At 45.4% G+C, this 23,680-nt stretch overlaps 1 protein-coding gene across 1 annotated transcript in view; it reads left to right on the top strand.

Annotated features, from left to right (window-relative positions):
• Positions 1-23,680, top strand: part of LOC139223628 (homeobox protein Meis1-like) — a 48,796-nt gene that overhangs the window by 17,822 nt on the left and 7,294 nt on the right. Inside the window, exons 8-9 of the mRNA XM_070855597.1 lie at positions 6,070-6,215; positions 18,827-18,903. Coding sequence (XP_070711698.1) covers positions 6,070-6,215; positions 18,827-18,903 — 223 coding nt within the window. The remainder of the gene's footprint in view (positions 1-6,069; positions 6,216-18,826; positions 18,904-23,680) is intronic.

The raw sequence follows: 23,680 nt of genomic DNA, 5'->3' as shown, positions 1-23,680 counted from the left end.
GTCTCAGACCAGCTGTCATAAAAATGAGAAAACACAAATATTTTAGAAATCTGTCAACAACTTGTTTCAAATTAAACATTGTATTATTATTTATCAGGCAAATAACAAAGTGGAACAACTAAATAGTCCTTATTCACATGTTTGAACCAGAAATCTTAATATCTAGTTTGACCTCCCTGATTGTTTTAAGAATAAGAATAAGAATAAGACCGACTTTATTTATCCCGGAGGAAATTGTTGTACCAGAGTTACAGAGGTCGTCACAACAATACAAAATATTAAAATACAAAATTGAACAGAAACTTAGACACAATAAAATACAATTAAATTAAATAGTCTGTCCTTTTTAAAACAAAAAGTACAGATTGAAAAGTACAAATTTGTGAATAGACTTTAACAATTAAATATGATATCTGCAAACTTTTCATGGACTTTTCCACCGTCTCTTTTGTTATTGAGCTCCAAATAGTTCCCAGCTGTTCCCTCAGACTTGCTTTGGATTAAATTAGTGTGTGATCTATTTTTTAATCCAATAAATCCCAGATCTGTTCGATAGGATTCAAGTCTGGACTCTGACTTGTCCAGTCCATCAGTTCCTCTACTCCAGATTCCTTTTCCATCATTTCAGATCCATCATTGTGATTAAAGAGCTGCACATACTGGAGGGTTAACCATCACAGGAACTAAAGAAATAATCTGGTAATCAGCAATACTGTTAATTTAGGGCTGATACATGTGTTAAGCTCTGTATGTATATAATAAGACCTGCTAAATGCAGTTCTACATTAATAAAACACACACGGACACACTCGTGGGTCCAGCAGCTCTGGCTTGGTGCTGCTGGTCTCAGTCCAGCCGGTTCTGTTAGCATGCGTCTGTTAGCGGGCCAACTGAAACAGGCCCTGTGGTTTCTCTATCTGCCGCCCACGTTTACAGTTTTACACCGCCGCAGGGAGGCGGCCGCCGGCTCCACCTGCGAGTCCGACCTTCAGAAAGCAGCGAGCGCCGACCGCGGCCGACTCTGATGTACTGAGAGATTTGTTAATCAGGCATTTACAATCCCAGCATGCACCAGCGTTAATAGTGTGACGGACTTCAGCTCTCTGGGGATGTTTGCTCTCTGTTTCAGAGGCTGCAGCCAAACTGTGTTTTCTCCCAGTCGAGGTTTCTTCCGTCTTTCATGTTTCATGTTCCCGTGGTTTTGTGCGTTTCCTGTGACTGATGAGTCGACTGCTGAACTGGACAATCACATCTGAACACTGTTTCAACCAAACATTGCAGATACTTAATCTACTTTCTTTGACAGCACTGTGGTGTTGATGGGAGCTGAGGCTGTTAAATGCTAATATAAGCTTCGTTTTTAGCCACGTTAGCGGCGCTGCAAACGCCGATCAGTCCGTCCGTATGTCGGTTGATCCACCACTTTGGTCCAAACTTAAATATTTCATCTACCACCAAATGAATTGAGATGAAATTTTCCCCAGAGGATGAACCCTCATGACTTTTTATCTAGACCCATGATGAGGATGTGATTTTTAGTGAAATGTCTACTGTAATGCAGGAATAGGCAGTTTGTTTGTGTTACACCTTTAAGATCCTTTTTGTTTAACCAGAAACAGCTGTTGTATCGCTCTCTTCAAAGCCACCAGACTCCATTGACAAACAGAGCAATTTAACCTCGCAGTTAACAGGAGTTTTTAGTCTACCCCTGCCTCAGTCAGGTAGTTTGTTTATGTTGTTGTGTGACTTTGGTGTTTTTAAAGAATTAGTTTTGTCTGAATTATCGTGTTAAAACATCAAAGTCACAGCAACTGGACCAGCAGCTCCTGTGTCCTGTTCTCTAAAATCCCTGTTTTAGTGAATGTAGTCTGGTGTGTGTGCTGTTTGTGGTTAAACCAAAAGGATCTTCCAGGTCTCTCTCTGTAGGGATCCTTTCCATGATGCTGTCACACACTTAGAATAACACTCTGAGCCTGTCAGTGGATCAAACAAGCACTTTTAGTGGACCTACTGTGATCAGGTGCAGTTGTCCCAGAGGATCACGTTGCAGCTGGCTGACGTGATCTACTGGACCAGTTCCAACACTTTTCATTCCCACCAGTCATTTAGACACCAACATATGTAAAAAATAGTTTCAGCTGACCAGAGTTATCCTTTAAACTAGGGAATTTATTAAAAACCCATGTTTCTGCTTCTCATGTTTCTTGCTGACCTTTGATACGAAGCTGTGGTTCCTTCACCAAAACTACCAGAATAATAAAACCCGGTCTGTAAAAGGACTGAACTTCTCTTTGAGTAGACCACTCCAACTCCAACTCAGGGTCCTTTCAAGTACAGACAAACTGTGTCGCACCTCCAGTTGGAAACGAACCTGCTTTATCGGACTGTTCGGTCTGGCTGGGTGTATCAGCAGCCAGACCACAAGCTGCTTCGGGCCGCTCCGTGTTGGCTGGTAGAGATTTAAACATCCCTTACACACAGCCAGCTCCCCCGATGACCTCCTCCATGCAGCCAAATGTGGTTAATAAGAGATTTCTTTGACGTTACTGAAAAACCTCAGTTTAGCAGGACTTCCAATGACATCTGCTAACTGTGGGCTAACTCGGATGCCACGGCCAAACTCCCCAGCTTATCTGGCCAGCGCTCCGTGTTAATGTGCCATCCTGGAGACCATAAACAGAGAAACATGTCTTCAAACATGTCATAAAAGACCGTAATACTGTCACTTTGAATGGTCTCTCTGTGTCGTGAAGCGACAGAGATCCACTTGTTTGCTCTCTCTCCAAGAGTGAGGCGAGAGGATTAGTATCAGCCTCTGGAGTCAGGATGTGGTTAGCCTAGCTTAGCAAAAGAGCAGCCAAAGTGCAAAAGAACGCTAGAATGTAAATAAAAGGACTGTTTCAGTTTCTTGCCGGGACTATTTCTTAACAAAAAGTTGTGTATCCATACGCCCAACACTTTCTGGCCTCTACACAGGCGTGATGGTACCAAACCTGGCAACCTCACGACGGGAAGCTGCACGTAAAACATAATTTATTCAATTTAATTCATGTGTGAATTAGTGAATTGTGGAGCTGTCAGTGAGCATGTTTTGTAGTTTGGGTTAAAATAATAAGTCAAACAAATTATAAAAGACACAAAATATATTCTTAGAAATATAACTAATAAAAATGACCCCCAAACCATCATCTTGTCCTAAACCTAGCCAAGTAGTGTTGGTGCCTAAACATAACCAACCTGCAACTGAAAAAATGGTAATACTGAAAACGTACACAAAAAAACCCAAATACACAAGTTACGCATCATTTTTATGATTATTTCCACCTTTTCAGGCTTTGCTACGCAGCCAAATATATAGATTCACACAGTTTACACATAAATCAAGCGATGTTGACGGCTGTCCTGTGCCGTTTGATCCGACCGGGTGTAATAGCGGCCGTCTTGCTATTTGCAAGGTTGTAAGGAACAAAACATTTACTGGGAGGAAGCCTGCTCAAGTTTAAAAACCCCACATCCAGTTATTTTCAGTGCAGCTTTAATTGGTTTCTGTGTATAAAACATACAACAAACTAAAAACTGTGCACAGCGCAGCTCCATGCACGAATAATTCAGCCCCGTCTAACAGCTTTGGGAGGAACTGGTCGCCCCAGCGTTGGGTTTGGACCTCACTGACGCTGTCGTGTCCGGAAGGAAGCAAATCCCTGCAGCAGGTCCAGACGTCTGAAGGATGGAGGCTGTCGCACGAGGCCGCAAACCTCCACAGCATCCACACGCTGTCGGCCATATTTAGGTCCGTTCCAGTGTCTCACAGCGAGATACGTTCAGTTTCATCTGAGCTCGTCTCAGTGTTTTTATTCCAGCATGAGGTCACCTTTATTAGAGCGTTGGATTGGCTTCCCACCATCGCCAGCGGAGGAGAAATGGCCCGTAGTGGAAATGTGGTGGAAAATAAAGAGCCTCTCTCTCTCTCTCTCTCTCTCTCTCTCCCCCCCTCTCTCTCTCTCTCTCCAGTGAGCGCTCTTCCATCAGACTACGCATAATAAACTTTTGCACAAACAGTCCTTAAAGAACTGTGCTGGAGGAGGCAGCAGCACGACTGAGGTGCTTTTATGTTTTTATTTCTGCTGTGCAGAGCGGACGGAGACTCCTGAAGAACTCTCGCTGTCGTGATTTATGTGCATTCAGTAATGTTATTGTTGAGTAGCAGACGGTCAGCGTTTGGGCCGAAGCTACAGCTGTATTGTCTCACCGTTCTCCGATAGGCCACCGGTTTTAGATCCTGTTGGCTGTCAGACAGTGATCCCTGAAGACAGGACTTCTAGTTACTTTAAATGCTGCCTCTGCCCCCAAAAAACAATTCATCCACCAGTTTTTGTTGCACATCTTCAATTTTTTACACTAAATCAACATAAAAATGCCGCCGCTCTTGGCCGAGGGGGAAAATTTAGAAGCCGAAGATGCAACAAAGACGAGCAACAACCAAGTGTTGGTGTCACAGAGCAGAGGGTGGAGGTTAAAGAGCGGAGGAGAGATCGATGCTCCAGAACGTAACATCATTATGTTCTCTTTCATATTATTTGCAAGAAAATTGGTGATGGAAACAATTCACATTTGTTTTTGCAGATAATTTAGAATTTTTGGCATGAAACATGCAACATCTGACTGGAGACACGAGTTCTGAGGAGCTGATGTGTACGAGGAGACTGTTGGCTGTTTCTGAACGCCATGAATATCCCACCTGTCGTCACCTGTTCGTCCACTCGCTGCCCCTCCCTCGTCTGTCTTCTTCTATCCTTTCATATCTCTGGCGTTCTGACACAAACGAAGCTTTGACTGCGTCCTCCTCCTCCTCCTCCTCCTCCTCCTCCTCCAGTTCACAGGTTGCTGTGAAGCCAGGTTGTCACAAACCATTAGCAGGTTGGGTCAAACCTCTCTTTCCTCGGCTCTCTGAAGAGAGAGCGGAGTGAGGGTGGAGGGTGTGGGGTGTAAATCAGCCTCGGGGAGCTTGCGGTTCAGCCTAATGAGGCTGAGAGCTTGTTTATGGAGTTACGCATCATTTTTATGATTATTTCCACCTTTTCAGGCTCTGCTACGCGGCAGAATCCTGCCTCTGTTCAGGCGGAGGGAGGCCCTCGTCCTCCTCTGACTGCGGGCAGGGCGGCGGGGCCCGGAGCTCCTGCTGCCGGCGGCCGGGGACCGTCGGCCTAACCTTGGCCCGCCGCTGTTAAAAACACTGAGGAGAAAATGAGGCTCATTAAACAGGCAGAGAAAGTGCAGTGAAAACACCTGGGCCGGCAGCTTTTAGTGGTTTTCAGTTGAAATGCTGCATTATGTGCCCCGATCCCAAAACCCGAGGGGGATGGTAGGGCACGGAGAGGTTTACAAAGCAGAGCAGGCCGGCGTGACTGAAGGTCACCGGTTTGAATCCACTAATCAACGGGGGAAGCACACGAGTAAAGGCATGTGTTTGCCGGGCGTCTTTAATGGGCAGGAAAGTGCTGAGAGGCCTCGTGCACTCTGGGTAAAATATTCTAACATTTGCTGTTTAAGCAGCAGTTCAGACACAAACCTGCAGCGTTCTTTGTCAGAAAGTAATTCAAACAAATGAAAAACTACGTTAATGTATAATGTTATAAATGTCAGCCACTATCTGAGAATGAGTTCACATGACGCTGACTGATGGAAGCCTGAGCGTCCGTCGCCCAGCAGTGGTCGGTCCGCCGGAGACGGTCGGTCAGCGGCGTCTACAGCCAAACAATCAATGACTACAAACGACGAAACTACAAAAACAAGTGCAAATCCAAAGGAAAAGAAACGAGTTTGACGTTCAGATGAAGACAAACGGTCCGAACCGTCAGCGAGGATGCTGAAGGCGCTGCAGTTACCGCTCGTCACCACAGGGGGCGCCAGTGAGAGCACAGCAGATCTTCGAGGTTTTTCTTTAAGATGTGAAGAATAAAATCACCTTCAGAAATAGCCGACGCTGGTCAGATGTGTATCAACCAGCTGGAAAAGTTCCCGTCTTGTCGAGACTTTACGTTTCTTTCTTCTTCTCCGTGTGTTGGTCAGGTGACTGCCTGGAGAACGGCATGGCGTCTCCCAGCACGGGGGACGACGACGACCCCGACAGAGACAAACTGCACAACAAGAAAAGAGGCATCTTTCCCAAAGTGGCCACCAACATCCTGAGAGCCTGGCTTTTCCAGCACCTGACGGTGAGTGTTCACGGTTTTGGGCATTGAGATACCAAAAATGTTGAGAAAAGTAGAAACTCGGTGATGTGGTCCGGACGGTCAGTGTGGAACAGTTCGCTCCATGTTGTCACTTCAGCGTGTTGGGTCGTACTGGTGGTAGTCGCATCTCTGTTCCTCAGAAAACCATTTGCTCCATTTGCTAATTCTGAAATGAGAGCAAGGCGACGTCCATTTTGTCGACAGTGTTGTGACAAATTCTCGCCACTTCACCACGTGACTATTTATTTTAAGCTCCAAACCTCATTTGAGAAAACTTCCTACTATCACACATGAGCGTTAACCTCCAGAGAGAAGGCTTAGCCCGACCTCTGTCTGTTCTCCTGCTCGTGGCACCATGCTGGCAGTGCCTACATGTACCAGGATGCATTGTGCCAACCCCAGAAATCCCTCTGATATTAATGCCCCCCCAGCCTCAGCCACGTCTTCACTACACTGTATTTCTTCGGCTGTGTACTCAGGCTGCGATAAATACAGCCGAACATCCGAATCGGCCAAACCTCTGTAAAATGTCTCCTCGTCCAGAACGTCCAGTTTGCGATTTATTCAGTTTGGGAAATCCCTCCGTCTCTAGAGAGCATCAGCTCAGCTCAACTCCACAGGGACTAGTTATCGTCTCTGTTGCTAGGGGCGTTGCTAAGGACCGGACTGATCGTAGCCCATGGAAACGGATACAACACTGGCGAAAAAGTGTTTTTTAATTTGAAAGCGAATTGCACCACAATATGAACACATTTAGTGTCTTTTAATAATTACATTATTACACTCTGCAGGAGCTTTCGTGCCATGTCACTTAATTCTTTACACATAAAACACGTAAGCAGCTATTTTGTGAGCAGCTATTAGGATCAATGAGAAGTTCAGTTTTACGTAGTGGTCGAAACGCGTAACACGATGCCACTGGGCCCAAAAAGACTTTGTGAAAGAGACTCAAAACCCCCAAAATGACCTTTTTCATCAGCAGAATTTGATCAATTTTGTCCAATAACATCTGGGAAGTCCAGAAGAGCGACACGGCTAAATCATTCTGTTCCAATTCCTCGTAGCGGACGGCTAACAGGAAGTTAGCCTCCTCCAGGCTCTATGGGCCCAACCATGTGGATGATCCAGATACTTTAACGCCTGTGAAGTTTTTAAAAAGTGTTTTGGCTTCATGTGCGACTGGAATGAAGGGAGCCTCCAGGTCTCTTCACGCACCCGTGGTTGTGGGTCTCCGTTAAAACCTTCTTTTGCTCATTAGGACTGCAGGTTGGCTGTAAAAGCACTCGTGTGTCTGGCCGGGTTTAGGCAGGGTGTGTCCAGAGGATTAGAGTTATTCCCACTGAGCTTTATATTAATATCTTTCTGTCTATCAGCATCATAAATAAATCGTGAGAACGTCAGAAGAGAAATCAGACTTCTTTATGAGCGTGAGGCTGGAATGAGTCGTCCAGTAAAAGGTGGGAGGAGACCGGCTCGGTGCTGGAAATCCCAGCCGTGACTGACTCATAGCTTTGGCCGAGGCCAGCAGAACGACCGAACACCCCCCCCCCACCACCACCACCCACCCCCTCCCTCCACCCTCCGCCTGCCTCCAAACATGCAGAGGCTAAATCGGTCCCTGCTCGGCGGGGGTCGGGGCCGCTGCCAGGACTCGTAGCTGAACCTGGAGGACGGCGAGTCCTGCAGCAGATGGGAGGTTAGGAGAGCGGTGGGAGGGGGAGGGAGCGCTGGTACCTGGGAGAGAGAGAGGGGGGAGAGAGAGGGAGGAGAGAGAGGGAGGGGAAAAGGCACGAGCTGTTGGAGGTTAAGGTTGTGTGAAGGGCAACTGTACACTTAAAGCAGGAATCAGAAACAACATGGAGGCAGATATAAAGAGACACGAGCTGGAAAACCTGCTGCTGCTGTTTGCCTCCATCGTTTCTGTCAGTTAACGAGAACGATGAAACATCTCAGAGCGACTGGAACTAAACTGCTGGGATATTTATCAGTGAAGCTAAATGTTACGACGAGTCTGAGGAATCTTATCTTATCTTATCTTATCTTATCTTATCTTATCTTATCTTATCTTATCTTATCTTATCTTATCTTATCTTATCTTATCTTATCTTATCTTATCTTATCTTATCTTATCTTATCTTGTGTTTAATCTATAGAGTCTGTAAAGCCTGAGACATGTGGAGGATAAACTCTTTAATGTCTTTAAAGATGATTTGTCATAAATCAGGATCCTAAAGCACAGCATCAGTGGTTCTCCTCCTCTTTGGCTTCACAGTTTTCACTCGTTCTCTGTGATCGTAGCCACGCTCACGCCGCTCTGTGGCCGACAGGCAGGTGAAGTTCTCCGCTCTGCTCCTTCTTCTTCTGTAAACTCCTCCAACTTCACTTCACTTCACTTCACCTCTCGCTGTGTGGAAGTCACATTTCTTCAGGCTCGCTCTCCTCCAGTGAATCAGACGCTTTATATTTCACCTCAGAATCTGCTGGTTGGTAAACACAGCAGTAAAGTGTGTGTGTGTGTGTGTGTGTGTGTGTGTGTGTGTGTGTGTGTGTGCGCGCGCTAATAGTAAAGTAATGATTCTTTTAATAATAACGGTTTTGTTGTTGGTCTGCTGCTGGACCTGGTAACCATGGTAACCAAGCACCAATGGAAAAGTTGAAAAGGCAACATGTGGAAAACGTTCATTAAAAATAAAAAAATTTTAAAAAAAGATCAATTTGCAAATTTTACTCATAATCCAGCAGTTTGTTTTTTTTTAAATCTTTGTGTCTGCTGTGTGTGTGTGTGTGTGTGTGTGTGTGTGTGTGTGTGTGTGTGTGTGTGTGTGTGGTGTTCTGGCTTCATGGGTGACTCCCCTGAAGTTGTACACAAAATCCTGCAGCCTCCTCTGAGCCGCAGCTCATAAAAGCCGAAGCCACAAGCCGCCGAGCTGTTTACACCACACACACACACACACACACACACACACACACACGCACTGCTTTTTCATGTTTTTATTTTACAAAGTGTTTCATGTAAACGTGTAAGAATCAACTGGAAGGCATCCTCCCTGTTAATGTAATTAGTGTGTAATTTACCCCCTCCCTCGCTCACAGATGTTATTTGCCTCCTTTAATGACTTTTTTACAAACCCGAGCACTAACAGGTGGGGGAAGGTTTGCGTTCGCTACCATTTGTTTACAGTCGCCCGACTCATTAAAGAGCTGCTTTGGCTTACAAATTACACATGTGACTCCATCAAAACAGCTGGAAAGACTTTGCACGTCCGAGTGCTTCTCAGCACGGCGACGGCAGAGCGCACAAACACTGCACCGTCGCTACGAGGAGACGGGAGGAGCGACTCCCAAACTTCAAAGCGAGCGCCGCAATTACAGAGGAGGGCTTGAGCCCGCTGGCCCGTCGGCCGGCTGAGGAATGGGCCTCCTGAGCCGGGCGGGACAGATGAGTTAGCAGGAAGCCCCGGCGCTGACCTCGCCACCCCCTGCCCTCCAACCATCAGGGGTCAGAGGGCACCGAGACACCTCCATCCATCCATCAGCGGCTGTTTACAGCCACTGAGTTGCAGATGTGGGTGATGGCGAGGCCACGGGGACCCACAGGCACCAACACGTGTTCAGCCGCCTGCCGCCACCCAGCGATACCCCCCCCCCCTCCCCCCCAACACCACCACCACCACACCAGAACCGTGAGCATACAGGAAGTCTCGCTCCAATAACGCCATCAGACATCAAACGCCACCAGTGAGAAATCCACCATCACTCCAGTCTGGTCCCGGCGTCTCCTCCGACTCTCCGTCCGTCATCATAACTGGAGCTGTGGCGCCACGGGCTGAACAAATGGAGATCATTAAACATGGTGGTGATTGTGTTTACATGCTCCACCTTCAAACTCAGTTCGAAAAATTCAAATGTGAATGCAGCTTTTGTGATTCCTTCGACCTTCTGCTGCGGCGGCGTCTCTGTTTTAGTTTCTTTCCAATCGATTTGGAATTAAACATCTTTAATTATCAGCAACAAAAACAGACTGAGATGATTTGTGGTCACAAAAATTCAAAATAACACAGAACGATAACACAAAACACACATAAATAATTTGCCCATGATGTTAAAATGATCTTTTTAGCTCTTTAAACACGAAAGCAAGATGAAATGAAGCCAGCGAACAGTTGGGGCGTTACGGCGGGAACAAAACGAGGTCAGCAGAGAACTCAGCAGCAGAAACGTAGACACTTAAACTGTGTAGACGAAGCCGCCGTCTGCAGGCGTTCGTCGTTCTGGAGCCTCGAGTTTGGCATTTTGGGCGTCGCCATCTTGTTTGTGTTTTCTTTGAGGCAGATGTGACCCCATTTGGAGAAAAGAGCTAACTAGCTAGCTTGGTTAGCGAGGTGCATCCGTAATTTGCATTAGCTTTTTACAACGAAAACACCCACAAACAAGCTAATGTCTATTTAAACGGCAGCAGGGATGCACGCTGCCACGCCACTATACTGATTGGTCGCCATGGTCGCGACTTGTCAATCGTAAAGCAGCCCCGCCCTAAAGCCTGATCTATTGGGACCATAGATTATAGACCATAATTTACTAAATAAACATCCTGCTGTGTTGAGGAAGATTGTAAACTAGCTAAACTCAGTTCTCTCATTGACTTCCATCCACTCAGACTGTTGTTAGGTGTCAGTGGACACTAGAGAGGACGCAGCTTTAAGGACAAAAATGTGGTGAAAATTCATTAATTTCACTGAAATTGCTCCAATCAGCAAATTCGCTCGCGTTGGTGAAGTAAATCTGTTTGAACTTTGACAAAAAACAACGAACAACAAGCTGCAAAAACCCCAAGAATCCAAAACAGAGAAAGTTATTACAGCCTGTTTTTGCCGTTTTGACGTCACGTTGCCAGAAATAAGCTTCTGGTCCAACAGCAGGTGACTTGGAGTTCACCTGAAGAGCTACTGCGACCGTGATGGTGACTGAAAAGCAACGGGAAGCAAGGGGAAAAAAACCTTCCTGTGCTAGCCGTTAGCCTGCCACCGACGGTTTGCCGACTGGCCCTGCAGGCCGTCGCTACGCCACCATCTACTTCTAGAGGAAGCTCGGATTCATTTTGCTAGTATGACATGAAATGCTGTGTTTATTACCTGCTCTAGATTTTGCCCAAAAAAGTCTTTCTGGGGCCCTTTAAGGGAACACGTAGGTCCTGATTTAGCTCCGGGGACTATCTGGTGAGCTGCCAAGAGCAAACATGTTTTTGGGACTGTGTGAGTTTCTAAATCTGATGTCTCATATATCATATTCAAGAGTTAACTTTCCTGTAAACTTTGGTTCTGTTAAAGGTTCCAGGCACAAAAAAAAGGTTTTTGGAGCAGCTAACAGTCTCTGAGAGTCAGAAACACACTCACACAGACTTCAGTAGTCAAAGATTCAGATCGGAGGAGTTTCGATTGAACTTTTCAGGTTTTCCCTGACTTAAATCTGTGCGGACTCTGAGGGCTGCAGTGTGATCAGGCCTCTCTGGGTTTGGTTAGAAGTGACGGCCTCTGTGATCAGACGTTCATTTCCCCGCAGTGTGAGGACGGCTGTTCTTTGGCTCCCTCACTGCAGTGAAAACATCATCCATTACCTCTGTGACAGGCCCCCCAGGGACCCCAGGGCCCGGCTCTCTGTGGGGGTCGCCTTTATTGACCTCTCTCCCCCAGCCTCCAACCACACACACACACACACACACACACACACACTTCCACAGAAAAATGTCCAGCATGTGGTCACATACATCACGGAGCAGCCTCTCTAGCCTGACAGCGTAAATGAGCGTCCGTCAGATAATGAAGCGAGGAGGCGAAGCCGATCGGCGGACAGATGGAGGGAACGACTCGAGCTGTCTGGAAAACATGTTCAGGAAGAAAGACGCATTACTGTTGTGTTCGTTCCTTCATTCCTTCTTCCAGTGGCGGTGCTTTATTTTTCCTCACTGTGTATTTTATTTAACTGTAGTGTTTCGTCATGGGTGCTGCTGTAACGATACGAACGAAGAGAAGAGACATAAAACAACAGAAAATAGACGTAAAGCAACAGAAAAGAGAAGTAAAAACAACAAAAAATATGTAAAACAGCAAAAAAACTACAAAAATAGGTGTAAACCAAACTACAGTTGATTGAATTTTATATATCATTTTTTTAATCTTGTGTGTGTTATACTGTCTATCTATCTATCTAGTCTTAATTACCGTGACGTGAAAAAACAAGAGAAGCAAAACAACCAGAAAGAAAAGTATAAAGAATAACTTAGAAGACTAAAAATAACTTAAACAAAAGAAGCATAAAACAACAAAAAATAGACCTAAATCGACTAAAAATAGATGTAAAGCAACAAAAAATACATAAAACGCCTCAAAAGAGAAGTAAAAACAGCAGAAAATGTCCTTCATTAGTCAGACAACCAACCAACCAATCGCTCAGTCAGTATTAATGTCATGTCTGTGTTGAGTACAGAGCAGGAGGCAGGACATGGTTAGCCTAGCTTAGCATAAACACTGGAAGCGGGTGGAAACAGCTAGCCTGGCTCCGCCCAAACGTCAGAAACACACCTACCAACACCTCTGAAGCTCCCGGATTAACGAGCCGTATCTCGGCCACTTGATTTCGAGGGACTATTTCCTGATGAACAACACCGTGTCCATCCGCCCACAGCTTCAGGGCAGCACCCCCGTTGGCTGCCTGGCCGCCGTGCTGTGATTTGGTTTTTGACTGTAGACGTCACTGAGCTGCTCCTGCTGGTCTTTACCTGAGTGTAAAGTGTGGATGTGGACCTGGTGGTGTGTTGGCAAACACCGTTTCCTCTGTCAGACTGCAGCATCTTGTGGTGATGAACTCAGATCTGCTCTCAGACAGACGGTAAAACTGATCCCAGAGCAGCCGCTCCAGTTTGGTGCCGGTCCAGGCTGCGAGCGGTGAGGCGGTCTGAGCTGCTGCTGCTCCCTGCTAACAGGATTATAATTTCATAATGAGCAGGTGGCTCCAGATTAAAACCCTGAGTGGAAACTCTGGATTTAGCCCGGGAGGACGGACCGGCCCTGAGCCATGTGTCTTCACTCTCCGTCGGTGGACGAGTCTGTGTTTTTAAACTCTGGATGTCTGGATACACCGACACTGGTACTGATGAACTGTAGGAGTCCACGTGTGTCTTATACATTCACATTTGAACGGATGTACGGTGATTTGTACAAATACAAACACATTTACGGATCCAAGTTTTACATTTTGTATACCTGAATATATCTATATTTATATATTTTACACCACGTCCTCCCACAGTCCCTCACACCTTTAAAAAATAAATAAATAAATAACCCGTTTCACTTTAATTGTGCACAAATAACCACAACATTGACATTTAAAACTGAAACCACGTCGTAACACAGAGGGAGAAGACAAAGGAGACATTTATTTATTTTTTTATTTATGTTTGAAAGACTAGATTTTGTATTCAGTGTATTTACATTAAACACATTATTTGAGCCCAAACCATCATCTTTTCCTGAACCTACCAAAGTAGTTTGCAAGTGAAAAATAAATAAAATAAATAGATTCTGTTATTTTGGGGGCTTTTTGTGGGGCTGGCTGCTCCGTTATATATTTCTGTCTTACATAAATGTAAAATCAGGTCACATTGTGAACATTAACAGTTGAATATTGTCCACTGTGCAGCCGTGTGTGGAAATTAAATGCCAATTAAGTTTTTCCCTTTAACGCGCCCATCGAACGGCCACGTCGCTGAAAGTGAAAACGCTAATTGGATAATTGTATTTTCCTTCTTTGCTCACATACACAGACATGCACGGGAAATGATTTTCATTTTCGAGTTTAGATTATAACTGTCATACTGACCCCTGTGGGCTTCCGTAGCGATGAGCTGCTGCTGCAGGAGGATGAAAACACTTGTTGCTGCTCTGGTCGAAACAATCTTCGGCTCAACCGTCGTGTTTCCGATTAAATCATCGGCAGGACGATTGAAGCTCGTCCTCTGAGAGTGTGTTGAAACGGCCGCACGATTATCGTTCTTTGTGGCAAATTAGATGCACTTTAGGCCAATTACCTGCTATCAGATCAGAGGGGAAACACAGCGGGGCCTGGCGGCTGCAGGCCGTCTGATTGGCTGGTTGATTCTTGGAGTAAATCCGTCTGCTTTATGTGTATTTGTATTTGCTCAGCTTCTTTGTGCTCATCACTCGTCCTCCTCTGTCTCTCATGAAGCTAAAGGAGACATTTAAGTTTCATATTTCACATGTTCCACTCTTAATCTAATCTGTATATTATATTTAAACAACCTGTATATCATGTCTATATTCATTCATTCATTCATTCATCCATATAACCATAAATCTACTAGCACACATGTTCATAGCACTAATCTGTATATAGCACCTCACTCTGTATATTCTGTACATGCTCCTTATATATTTTTGCACTTGCTACTAATTGCACTTCTAGTTAGGTGCCGAACTGCATTCATTGCCTTGTACTGTACAGGTGTAATGACAGTAAAGTTGAATCTAACCTACTTTTATTTCCAAACTACAGTTTAACTTAACATCTTTGCTAATTTACTCCTTATTCATATAAATAATTGAAGTAAACGATCACCATTGAAGTGGGCTAAAGAGGACTTTTCTACTTTAAGTGTATTTAAGTGTAACAGTTTTCTATCACTACATTGTAGTGTTGCTGTATTTCTATCAGTTCTTCTTCCACTAATATCTGTACGAGGTCATTGTTGCTCCGCTCTGTCGCCTCAGACCAGAGAGGGAGGAAGTATTTGAAGTCCTGCATTTTTCTGGTTTGGATTTCTTTGTGTTTATTAGAGATTTTCAGTCAGATTTAGGTTCAGATAACGTCTCATTGTGACTGATTGATTGAGGATTTGAGTTATTAACAGTGGCAGAAGAAGCATTCAGACCCTTTACTTACTTACTTATTTACTTTAGACTCAACAAAAACAATCCCTCTCTGTGTTTGGGATGTTTCTGGGTGTGAAGCCCCCGGCCGTTAGAGACCACGTCACATAATGTAACCGCACATCCAAGATGGCGCCACAAAAATGGAGGACGTAGCGCTGAGAAATAAGTTAAATCGCCAAGCGGACAAAGCTTGCTCCAAAGTGAGAATGATTATCTGGGGTTTGCTTTCACCCGCTGGAGAGCAAACTAACCCTGAACCCCCCCAGTCAGGAGGCGTCCTGTGCATAGGGGGAGGGGGGGGGGGGCAACTGAGAACCATAGACTGCATAAAAGAGAAGACATGAACACTTTAATGTTTTAACACCTCAGCGAACATCCCTGCGTCTGATTGGTTAGGTTTAGGCACTGAGCCCTCCGTCATCGTCTGATTCGCTCTGGTCTTGCTCGTGTCGTGACAGAGAAGCAAAGAAGAAATATTTTTTACTGAGGCCAGATGACAAGAAGGCCGTTAAAACGGAAAGACATCGGTTTTATATCCGAACAACTTCGCCAGATTAAGACTATAAAGTTCTCATGTATCTGTTCTGGTTTCTCCCTCTGTGGACACATCAGTGTTTCTACGTGACTTGGACTAAAAGTCTGGGTCAACTTTTTATTTTTTTGAAACTCGAGAGAAAATAAGGTCTCTCAAATCACTCGTCCGTGCGGAGCAGTTCCTGCACGAGCCCAAATATTTCCATCTGAAGTGAGTTCACTCTTCCAAAGGCTCCTTGTGTCGAACCAAAAGCCCCCGAGAAGAATCAGTTTAGTATCACAGAGGATGAAAAGAAACGTAAATCTTGATCACAATTGAAAAACTGCAAAAAAAAAACCCTTTTGGTGTTTTTGTCACTTAAACGTTTACATATGTCGTTAAAGGGATAGTTCAGACTTTTTTCAAGAGAGTTCGCCTGAGGTCCTTCTCCGTTGTCGGTGTATTAACTTACAGTAGATGGCGGTCGGCCTGCAGGAATTTTAGGCGCCAAAAACAAAGTCTCATTAAAGCTGTGTTAGCTGTGTTTAGAATATTTTCACGTCTTTATTGCCTTTTTTTTCGACAGAACTGAACCTTGCTCTCATCAAAGCCACCAGACTCCATTGACAGAAACTGTCGTTTTACCTCCGACTTCATTGTCTCGTGTATTTCCAGTTTTTCCCACTGGAGAGAAAGTATTTGCACGTGACTTGTCCTGCAGGCAGGCCTGGATCAATTTTGCCGAAACCGTAGAGAAAATTAGTTCCCTTAAATCACTCGTTCATGCCAACTGCTTCCTGCACGAGGCCAAATATTTCCATCTGAAATGCAGAAAGGTTCCCAAAATGAAAACACACTGTGCTTCGCTCCTGCTTCCCGTTCTTGAGTTATTTTGGACGATTCGGCCGCAGGAAACATGTGTCTCCGCCATGTGTCCAGTCCTTTCTGCAGAGTTTAATGAGTCTGAACTTTAGCAGCGTTGCGTGTTACATCGGTGTGAAAATAGCTCCTGAAAGCGCTGCTATCTGGGTCACGGACGGGCAGCGACGTGCCGCGGAGGATCTGCAGCAGCTGGTTTCAGTCAGCAGATGAGGAAACGTCTCCGCTCGCTGTCAGCTGTTGCAGTGAAACCTTATTTATTATTCACAGCGCTGCGTAGCTTGGCCAAGCTTCACATGAACTTTTCTCTCCTTTCCAGTCCCATTTAGTTTAATTAGAGCTGATAGAGTAACGACAGATGGCTCGATACCACATCACAGAGGACATGCAGATACAAAGCACTTTCTGCTAAGTTGTTAATGTTCCTGGCATTTTCTCATCTAATGATTATTTTTAGGCAAATGCAATTTGCAGGTGGACGCTGCAGAGAGTATGATTTGTGTTTAATGTACTTTTATATTTTTGTATTTGTGCTGTTATTCTAACACCATCGTCTCCTAAACCTAACCAACCTGCAACTGAAAACTGATAATAATAAAAGAAAACGGAAATATGTAAGTTAACAGTTGAATTAATGTAATTTACTGCAGGATTCAACCCTTTTCTCAGGGGTGAAAGTCCTGAAACTAAACCGCTCAGCCGTTTACACCCACATCAGGCCAATGGAGAACTCATTTTTACTGCGTAACCAGACCGGGTGGAAACAGCTGAATCTGAATCACCTTTATTGGCCAAGTTTGTACAAGCAAACAAGGAATTTCATTAAATTGCAGTAAAAAGAGTAAAGAAATAAACTAGAACAATAAAATAGGAACAATGTAAATACTCATAAATAGCAGTATGTATAGTATATATATGATTAAATTAATTTTGTCTGTTCGGTCACTATCTATCACCAAATTAGTTAATACGACGGTGACTGAGCCATTGACGGTCAGAGAGGGTGGGCGGAGGTCTCTGTTGGGAGTTAAGTTACTACGGCCGAACAAACAAAGAAACGACTACAGGTGGTGAAACTTAAAAAAAGAACAATTCAAAAGAAAAAGGAACAAATGTGACGTTCAAATGACGACGAACAGCCGAAGGATCAAAAACACGGCTGTAGTTACAGCGTGTGGCCACAGGGGGCGACACTGCGTCCAATAACAGTCTGACCCGACGCACGCAATGAAAATAAAAGTGTCCGACTTGTTTTACTTTTTCTTGCCGAGTACAACAAATTCCACGATGCGTTTCGGTGATGTTGAGGCGCCGCTCTTTTCTCTCTTTGGCTTCTTAACACACAACACAGCCGGAATCGAACAAACCGCACCGGACGCCATTTTTTGCTTACGTTCCCGATGTTCGCACGCAGGCCGTGAAAGAAAGAGCTGTGATTGGTTGGTTTGGGGATCCCGGGGTCTGAGCCCGTAGTTGATCTTACGAGTCGATCAATCAACCGATCACTTCAGCTCAAATTTAGATTAAAACTAAGAAAAGTCCTCACAAAGACAGAAAGACAAGAGCATACACACCCCGATATACTACCTGTACAGATCAATACATCTGTACACACACACACACAATCATGACGACACAAACACACACGTCAGCATACATGTATAACACACACACACACACACACACACACTCGAGGGACGGAGCTGTGCAGCCTCGGGCCTGTTCCAATACTCTGTTAGAGAAACAAGCTTGAACACACACACACACACACAGACAAACACACACACATACACACACACACACACACACACACACACACACACACAGTCACACACACACACACACAGTCACACAGTCACACACACACACACACAGTCACACACACACACACACACACACACACAGTCACACACACACACACACACACACAGTCACACACACACACACACAGTCACACACACACACACACACACAGTCACACACACACACACACACACACACACACAGTCTAATTAACAGGGCCCTCTCTCCACTTGGCTTCCCTCTCTAATTGGCTCACCATTTCTTCTCATTAATTATGCTCCATTTCATATTCCCCTAATAGCTCTGGCCCCGCCTCCCTTCGCTAACGCTAATTAGCAGCTTTGAGGCTCACGCTGCCAAGAAGAAGAAGAAGAAGAAGAAGAAGAAGAAGAGTCCTGTGATGTTTCACTGTGTGTTAACGTGTGTGTGTGTGTTTTGGCCCTCTGCAGCACCCGTACCCGTCGGAGGAGCAGAAGAAGCAGCTGGCTCAGGACACCGGCCTCACCATCCTGCAGGTCAACAACTGGTGAGTCGGCGGCGCTGGTGTTTGTTGTGTTAGGGAAGCCACCCCCCCCCCCCCACACCACCACCACCACCACCACCACCACCCCTGAGGCAACCTGGGGCTAATGATTAGAATGATTAATTCCTGTGGGGCTGCCTCGTCTCCAAATACCCCCCCTCGTTAATTGGAGAGTTAATTGGCGGGTGGAGGTGGACACCTGTCGGCAGGTTTTGCTGCTGGGATTTCACACCGTTTACTTCACCTAAACTGAAAAGCAACTTTTAGCCATTAGGAGCCGTTTCCCAGGACGGCAGGAGGCTTTAGCTGCACCTGAAGCTCCAGGAGATCATCTGGTTTGGATTCAGGATGTTTGTCGTGCCGCCGGTCGAAGTCGGGAGAAGAGATGTTCGTAGAATCTAACAGATAAAGAGATACGGGACGTGAGGTGTGACGGCAGCAACAGGAGGGAAGATATGAACACGTGTGTGAATAGAAAGATGGCGTCCTCCCACGGCGCCATGGCGATGTGGTTAAAGAGACCAACTGTGTGTGTGTGTGTGTGTTTGTGTGTGTGTGTGTGTGTGTGTGTGTGAGTGTGTGAGTGTGTGTGTGTGAGAGTGTGTGTGAGAGTGTCCTTTATTTTATCATTATTGTTATTTCAGGCAGGAAAATATAAATATTATTAGAAATAAATAAATCTTTTCTCTTCTCTTTATCTCCTCTCCTTGTTTCCTCTCCTCTGCTCCTTCTTTCCTTTCCTTGTTTCCTCTCCTCATCTCCTTTGCTTCTTTCCTTTCTTTGTTTCCTCTCCTCTTCTCTGCTCCTCCTTTCCTTTCTTTGTCTCCTCTCCTCATCTCCTTCCTTTCCTTGTTTCCTCTCCTCTCCTTATCTCTGCACATTGTTTCGTTTCCTTGTCTCCTCTCCTCATCTCCTCCCCCTCTTCCTCCTCTCCTCAGGTGTTTTTGTAGGATCTAGGATGAGCTCAGACGTGAATTTTCTCGTCTAAAAACTCCCATAAAAAGCTTTAACGTGCTTCTAATCATAAATAAACGATGAGTCAACATCTCAGACGTCGCCGTCGTCTGTTCACCTGCGAACAAACCGAACACCTGCGTCGCTCAGCAGCTGATTTGCCTGCATGGAAAAAGGAAATAAAGCCGCACTTGGATGGAGTCGGTCGGTCGGTCAGTCTGAACCAAACGAGGGATTTGCATAGAACGACGGACGGACGTGTGATTTTGTGTCATTTGCATCACAGCAGCGTTAAGTTACAGACAGACCTGAGAGCAGGAATGTTTTCAACAGCTGTGCTCGTCATTAGATTTAGATCAGATAGAAATAATAAACACAGACTGACTCTCTCCACTGCTTCAGTCTCGTCACCTGTGAGCACGATTCGTTGTTCTCGTCCTCCAAGAAACCGAAACAACCTGCTCGGTTTTCTGTAAACACCAATCTGAAGTTCAGACGTCAGCTGGAGACGGCAGGTTGTGTTACACCGAGGCTTCTGGAGCCTGTGAAGCCTCCTGCAGTCTCTGGAGCCTCTGAAGCCTCTAGAGTCTCTGGAGCGTCTGGAGTCTTCTGGGGCCTCTGGAGTCTTCTGGAGTCTTCTGGGGCCTCTGGAGTCTTCTGGAGTCTTCTGAGGCATCTGGAGTCTTTGGAGTCTTCTGGAGTCTTCTGGGGCCTCTGGGGTCTTCTGGGGCCTCTGGAGTCTTCTGGGGCCTCTGGGGTCTTCTGAGGCATCTGGAGTCTTTGGAGTCTTCTGGAGTCTTCTGGGGCCTCTGGGGTCTTCTGGGGCCTCTGGGGTCTTCTGGGGCCTCTGGAGTCTTCTGGGGCCTCTGGGGTCTTCTGGGGCCTCTGGAGTCTTCTGGGGCCTCTGGAGTCTTCTGGGGCCTCTGGAGTCTTCTGGAGTCTTCTGGGGCCTCTGGGGTCTTCTGGGGCCTCTGGAGTCTTCTGGGGCCTCTGGGGTCTTCTGGAGTCTTCTGGAATCTTCTGGCATCGTTAGTCAATGCTGTTTCTGTTGTTCTCCTTCTTTCTTTTCCTTGCTCTTTGTCTCCTTTCCTTCTTTCCTCCCCTCTCCTCCCGTCTCCTCTCCTCTTCCTCCCCTTCTTCTTATTTTGTCTCTTCTTCTCTTCTCCTCGTCTGTCCTTCCCTCCGTTTCTTCTCCGAACAGATCGAACTCTGAAGTTTTTGGTTTTCCTGTTGTTCTAAGTTTGTTTTATAGTTAATAGTTAATAGTGAACCTTTGTGTTTGTGTTTGTGGAGACGGAGGCTGACCTGAGAGTGACACCTGGGGTGGGCGGGGCTTAGCACCTTGTCAGGAAAGACTCCTTTGCTGCTTTTTGATGAATCGGCGTGTTTTCACCGGCCGGCTGACAGTAAACTGGACTTGAACTCGGCGCCTTCGTGGTTCTTTTCTCTCCCTGTCGACTGTTTTATTTACTTTTGCTCTGGTGGAGTGGGTTTGTTTTTCTATACTTTTAAGGACACATTATCCACTAGCAGCATTGTTCTTGTATATGTTCATATATATTGTGCTTTTTATTTTGTATTTTACATTTCCACTTAGTTGTTTTTCCTATTTTTAGGTGAGATTTAACTTTCGACATTTTTTTAATCAAACTTAGTGTTGACATCTATTTTATGAATTTACACTCTTGATTAACACTCGACAAACACTAACAAACACAAAATATTCTGGTTTGTGTCCTCGTTCCAAAAGAAAAACAATATTCCTACTAAGGTGTTTACATGGCTAATGAAAATTAATATTCCCATTTACATGCAGCCATCTTGGGACAACTGCACCTGATCACAGTAGGTCCACTAAAAGAGCTTGTTTGATCCACTGACAGGCTCAGAGTGTTATTCTAAGTGTGTGACAGCATCATGGAAAGGATCCCTACAGAGAGAGACCTGGAAGATCCTTTTGGTTTAACCACAAACAGCCGTTATATCGCTCTCTGCACACACACCAGACTGCATTCACTAAAACAGGGATTTTACCTTGCAGGACACAGGAGCTGCTGCCTCAATCGGACAGTTTGTTTGTGTTATTGTATGATTTTGGTGTTTTAAAGGGTTAATTCAGATCCAACACAATAGTTATGTAACACACAATAACGCAAACTAACCAACCGATCGAGGCAGCGGTAGACCAGCAACTCCCGTGTTCTCCAAGGTTAAATTACTGTTTTTGTCAATGGAGTTTGGTGTGTTTGAAGAGAGCGATATAACAGCAGAGTTAACCCTTTAACCTTAAATCCAAGTCTCAACATTCAAACAGTCCCTTGAAATTGTGAAGACGAGGCAGAATGTCCTCACACTGCAGACATGCCCTCACTGCTGCAGTTAAAATACCCACACAACATGACTGAAGAATATTTTTCCATGAAACCAAACTTTGTGACGGGGCAGTTTATGGGGCGTCTGGCTGCCGAAGAATGAGCCTCAGTGTTGTGGAAGCATATGGGGGGGGGCTATGGTGTGTGTGTGTGTGTGTGTGTGTGTTTAGGGGTTGACAGCTGTAAACTCAGTTTCACGGTGTGAAGAGGTCATGAATAGGTGAAGCTTTATGGCTAAAAAGTGGATCAGGAGATCTTCTTTGATTGGTTCTGTATTTATTTTGTGTTTTATTAAGTCTTTGACAAATGTCCTGTTGGTTTTTTACATTTTTATTTGTTGTCCTGTTATTATCTGATGAAAACACTGGTGGTTAGATAATTGACGTGTGGCTGAATACTATTTAAAACAATTATAAAACCATGAGGATAAAAATAGAAGTATATATTTCACTTGTTTCCCTCTCACAAGCCCTTTTGTTTCCATGGTTACCTGTAACTTTCTCAAGGTAAAATAGTTGGTGTAGTGTTACTGTGCTCACAGAGCGCTAGGCTACCGGTGTGGTCCAGGTGTGGTCCTGATGTAGTCCAGGTTTAGTCCAGGTTTAGTCCAGTTGTAGTCCAGTTGTAGTCCAGGTGTGGTCCAGGTTTAGTCCAGTTGTAGTCCAGGTGTGGTCCAGTTGTAGTCCAGGTGTTGTCCAGGTTTAGTCCAGTTGTAGTCCAGGTGTGGTCCAGGTTTAGTCCAGTTGTAGTCCAGGTGTGGTCCAGTTGTAGTCCAGGTGTGGTCCTGATGTAGTCCAGGTGTGGTCCTAATGTAGTCCAGGTGTGGTCCAGGTGTGGTCCTGATATAGTCCAGGTTTAGTCCAGGTGTAGTCCAGGTGTGGTCCTAATGTGGTCCAGGTGTGGTCCTGATGTAGTCCAGGTGTGGTCCTAATGTGGTCCAGTGCAGTCCAGGTGTGGTCCTGATATAGTCCTGATATAGTCCAGGTGTGGTCCTGATATGGTCCAGGTGTGGTCCTGATGTAGTCCAGGTGTGGTCCTGATATAGTCCAGGTGTGGTCCTGATGTAGTCCAGGTTTAGTCCTGATATAGTCCAGGTGTGGTCCTGATATAGTCCAGGTGTGGTCCTGATATAGTCCAGGTGTAGTCCTGATATAGTCCAGGTGTGGTCCTGATATGGTCCAGGTGTAGTCCTGATATAGTCCAGGTGTAGTCCTGATATGGTCCAGGTGTAGTCCTGATATAGTCCAGGTGTAGTCCTGATGTAGTCCTGATGTAGTCCAGGTGTAGTCCAGGTGTAGTCCTGATGTAGTCCTGATGTAGTCCTGATGTAGTCCAGGTGTGGTGTGTGCAGGACAGGATGCAGGTCTTTCATATTTCATCTCTCTTTCAGAATAAAGGCTTTAGTTTTTCATTCTTTAGTCTGTTTTGTACTGAGAGTTATTGTGAACTGGACG

The sequence above is a fragment of the Pempheris klunzingeri genome, chromosome 3, assembly GCF_042242105.1.
Source record: "Pempheris klunzingeri isolate RE-2024b chromosome 3, fPemKlu1.hap1, whole genome shotgun sequence".
In the NCBI taxonomy this organism is placed as follows: domain Eukaryota; kingdom Metazoa; phylum Chordata; class Actinopteri; order Acropomatiformes; family Pempheridae; genus Pempheris; species Pempheris klunzingeri.
This window is presented reverse-complemented; position numbering and strand designations above follow the sequence as displayed.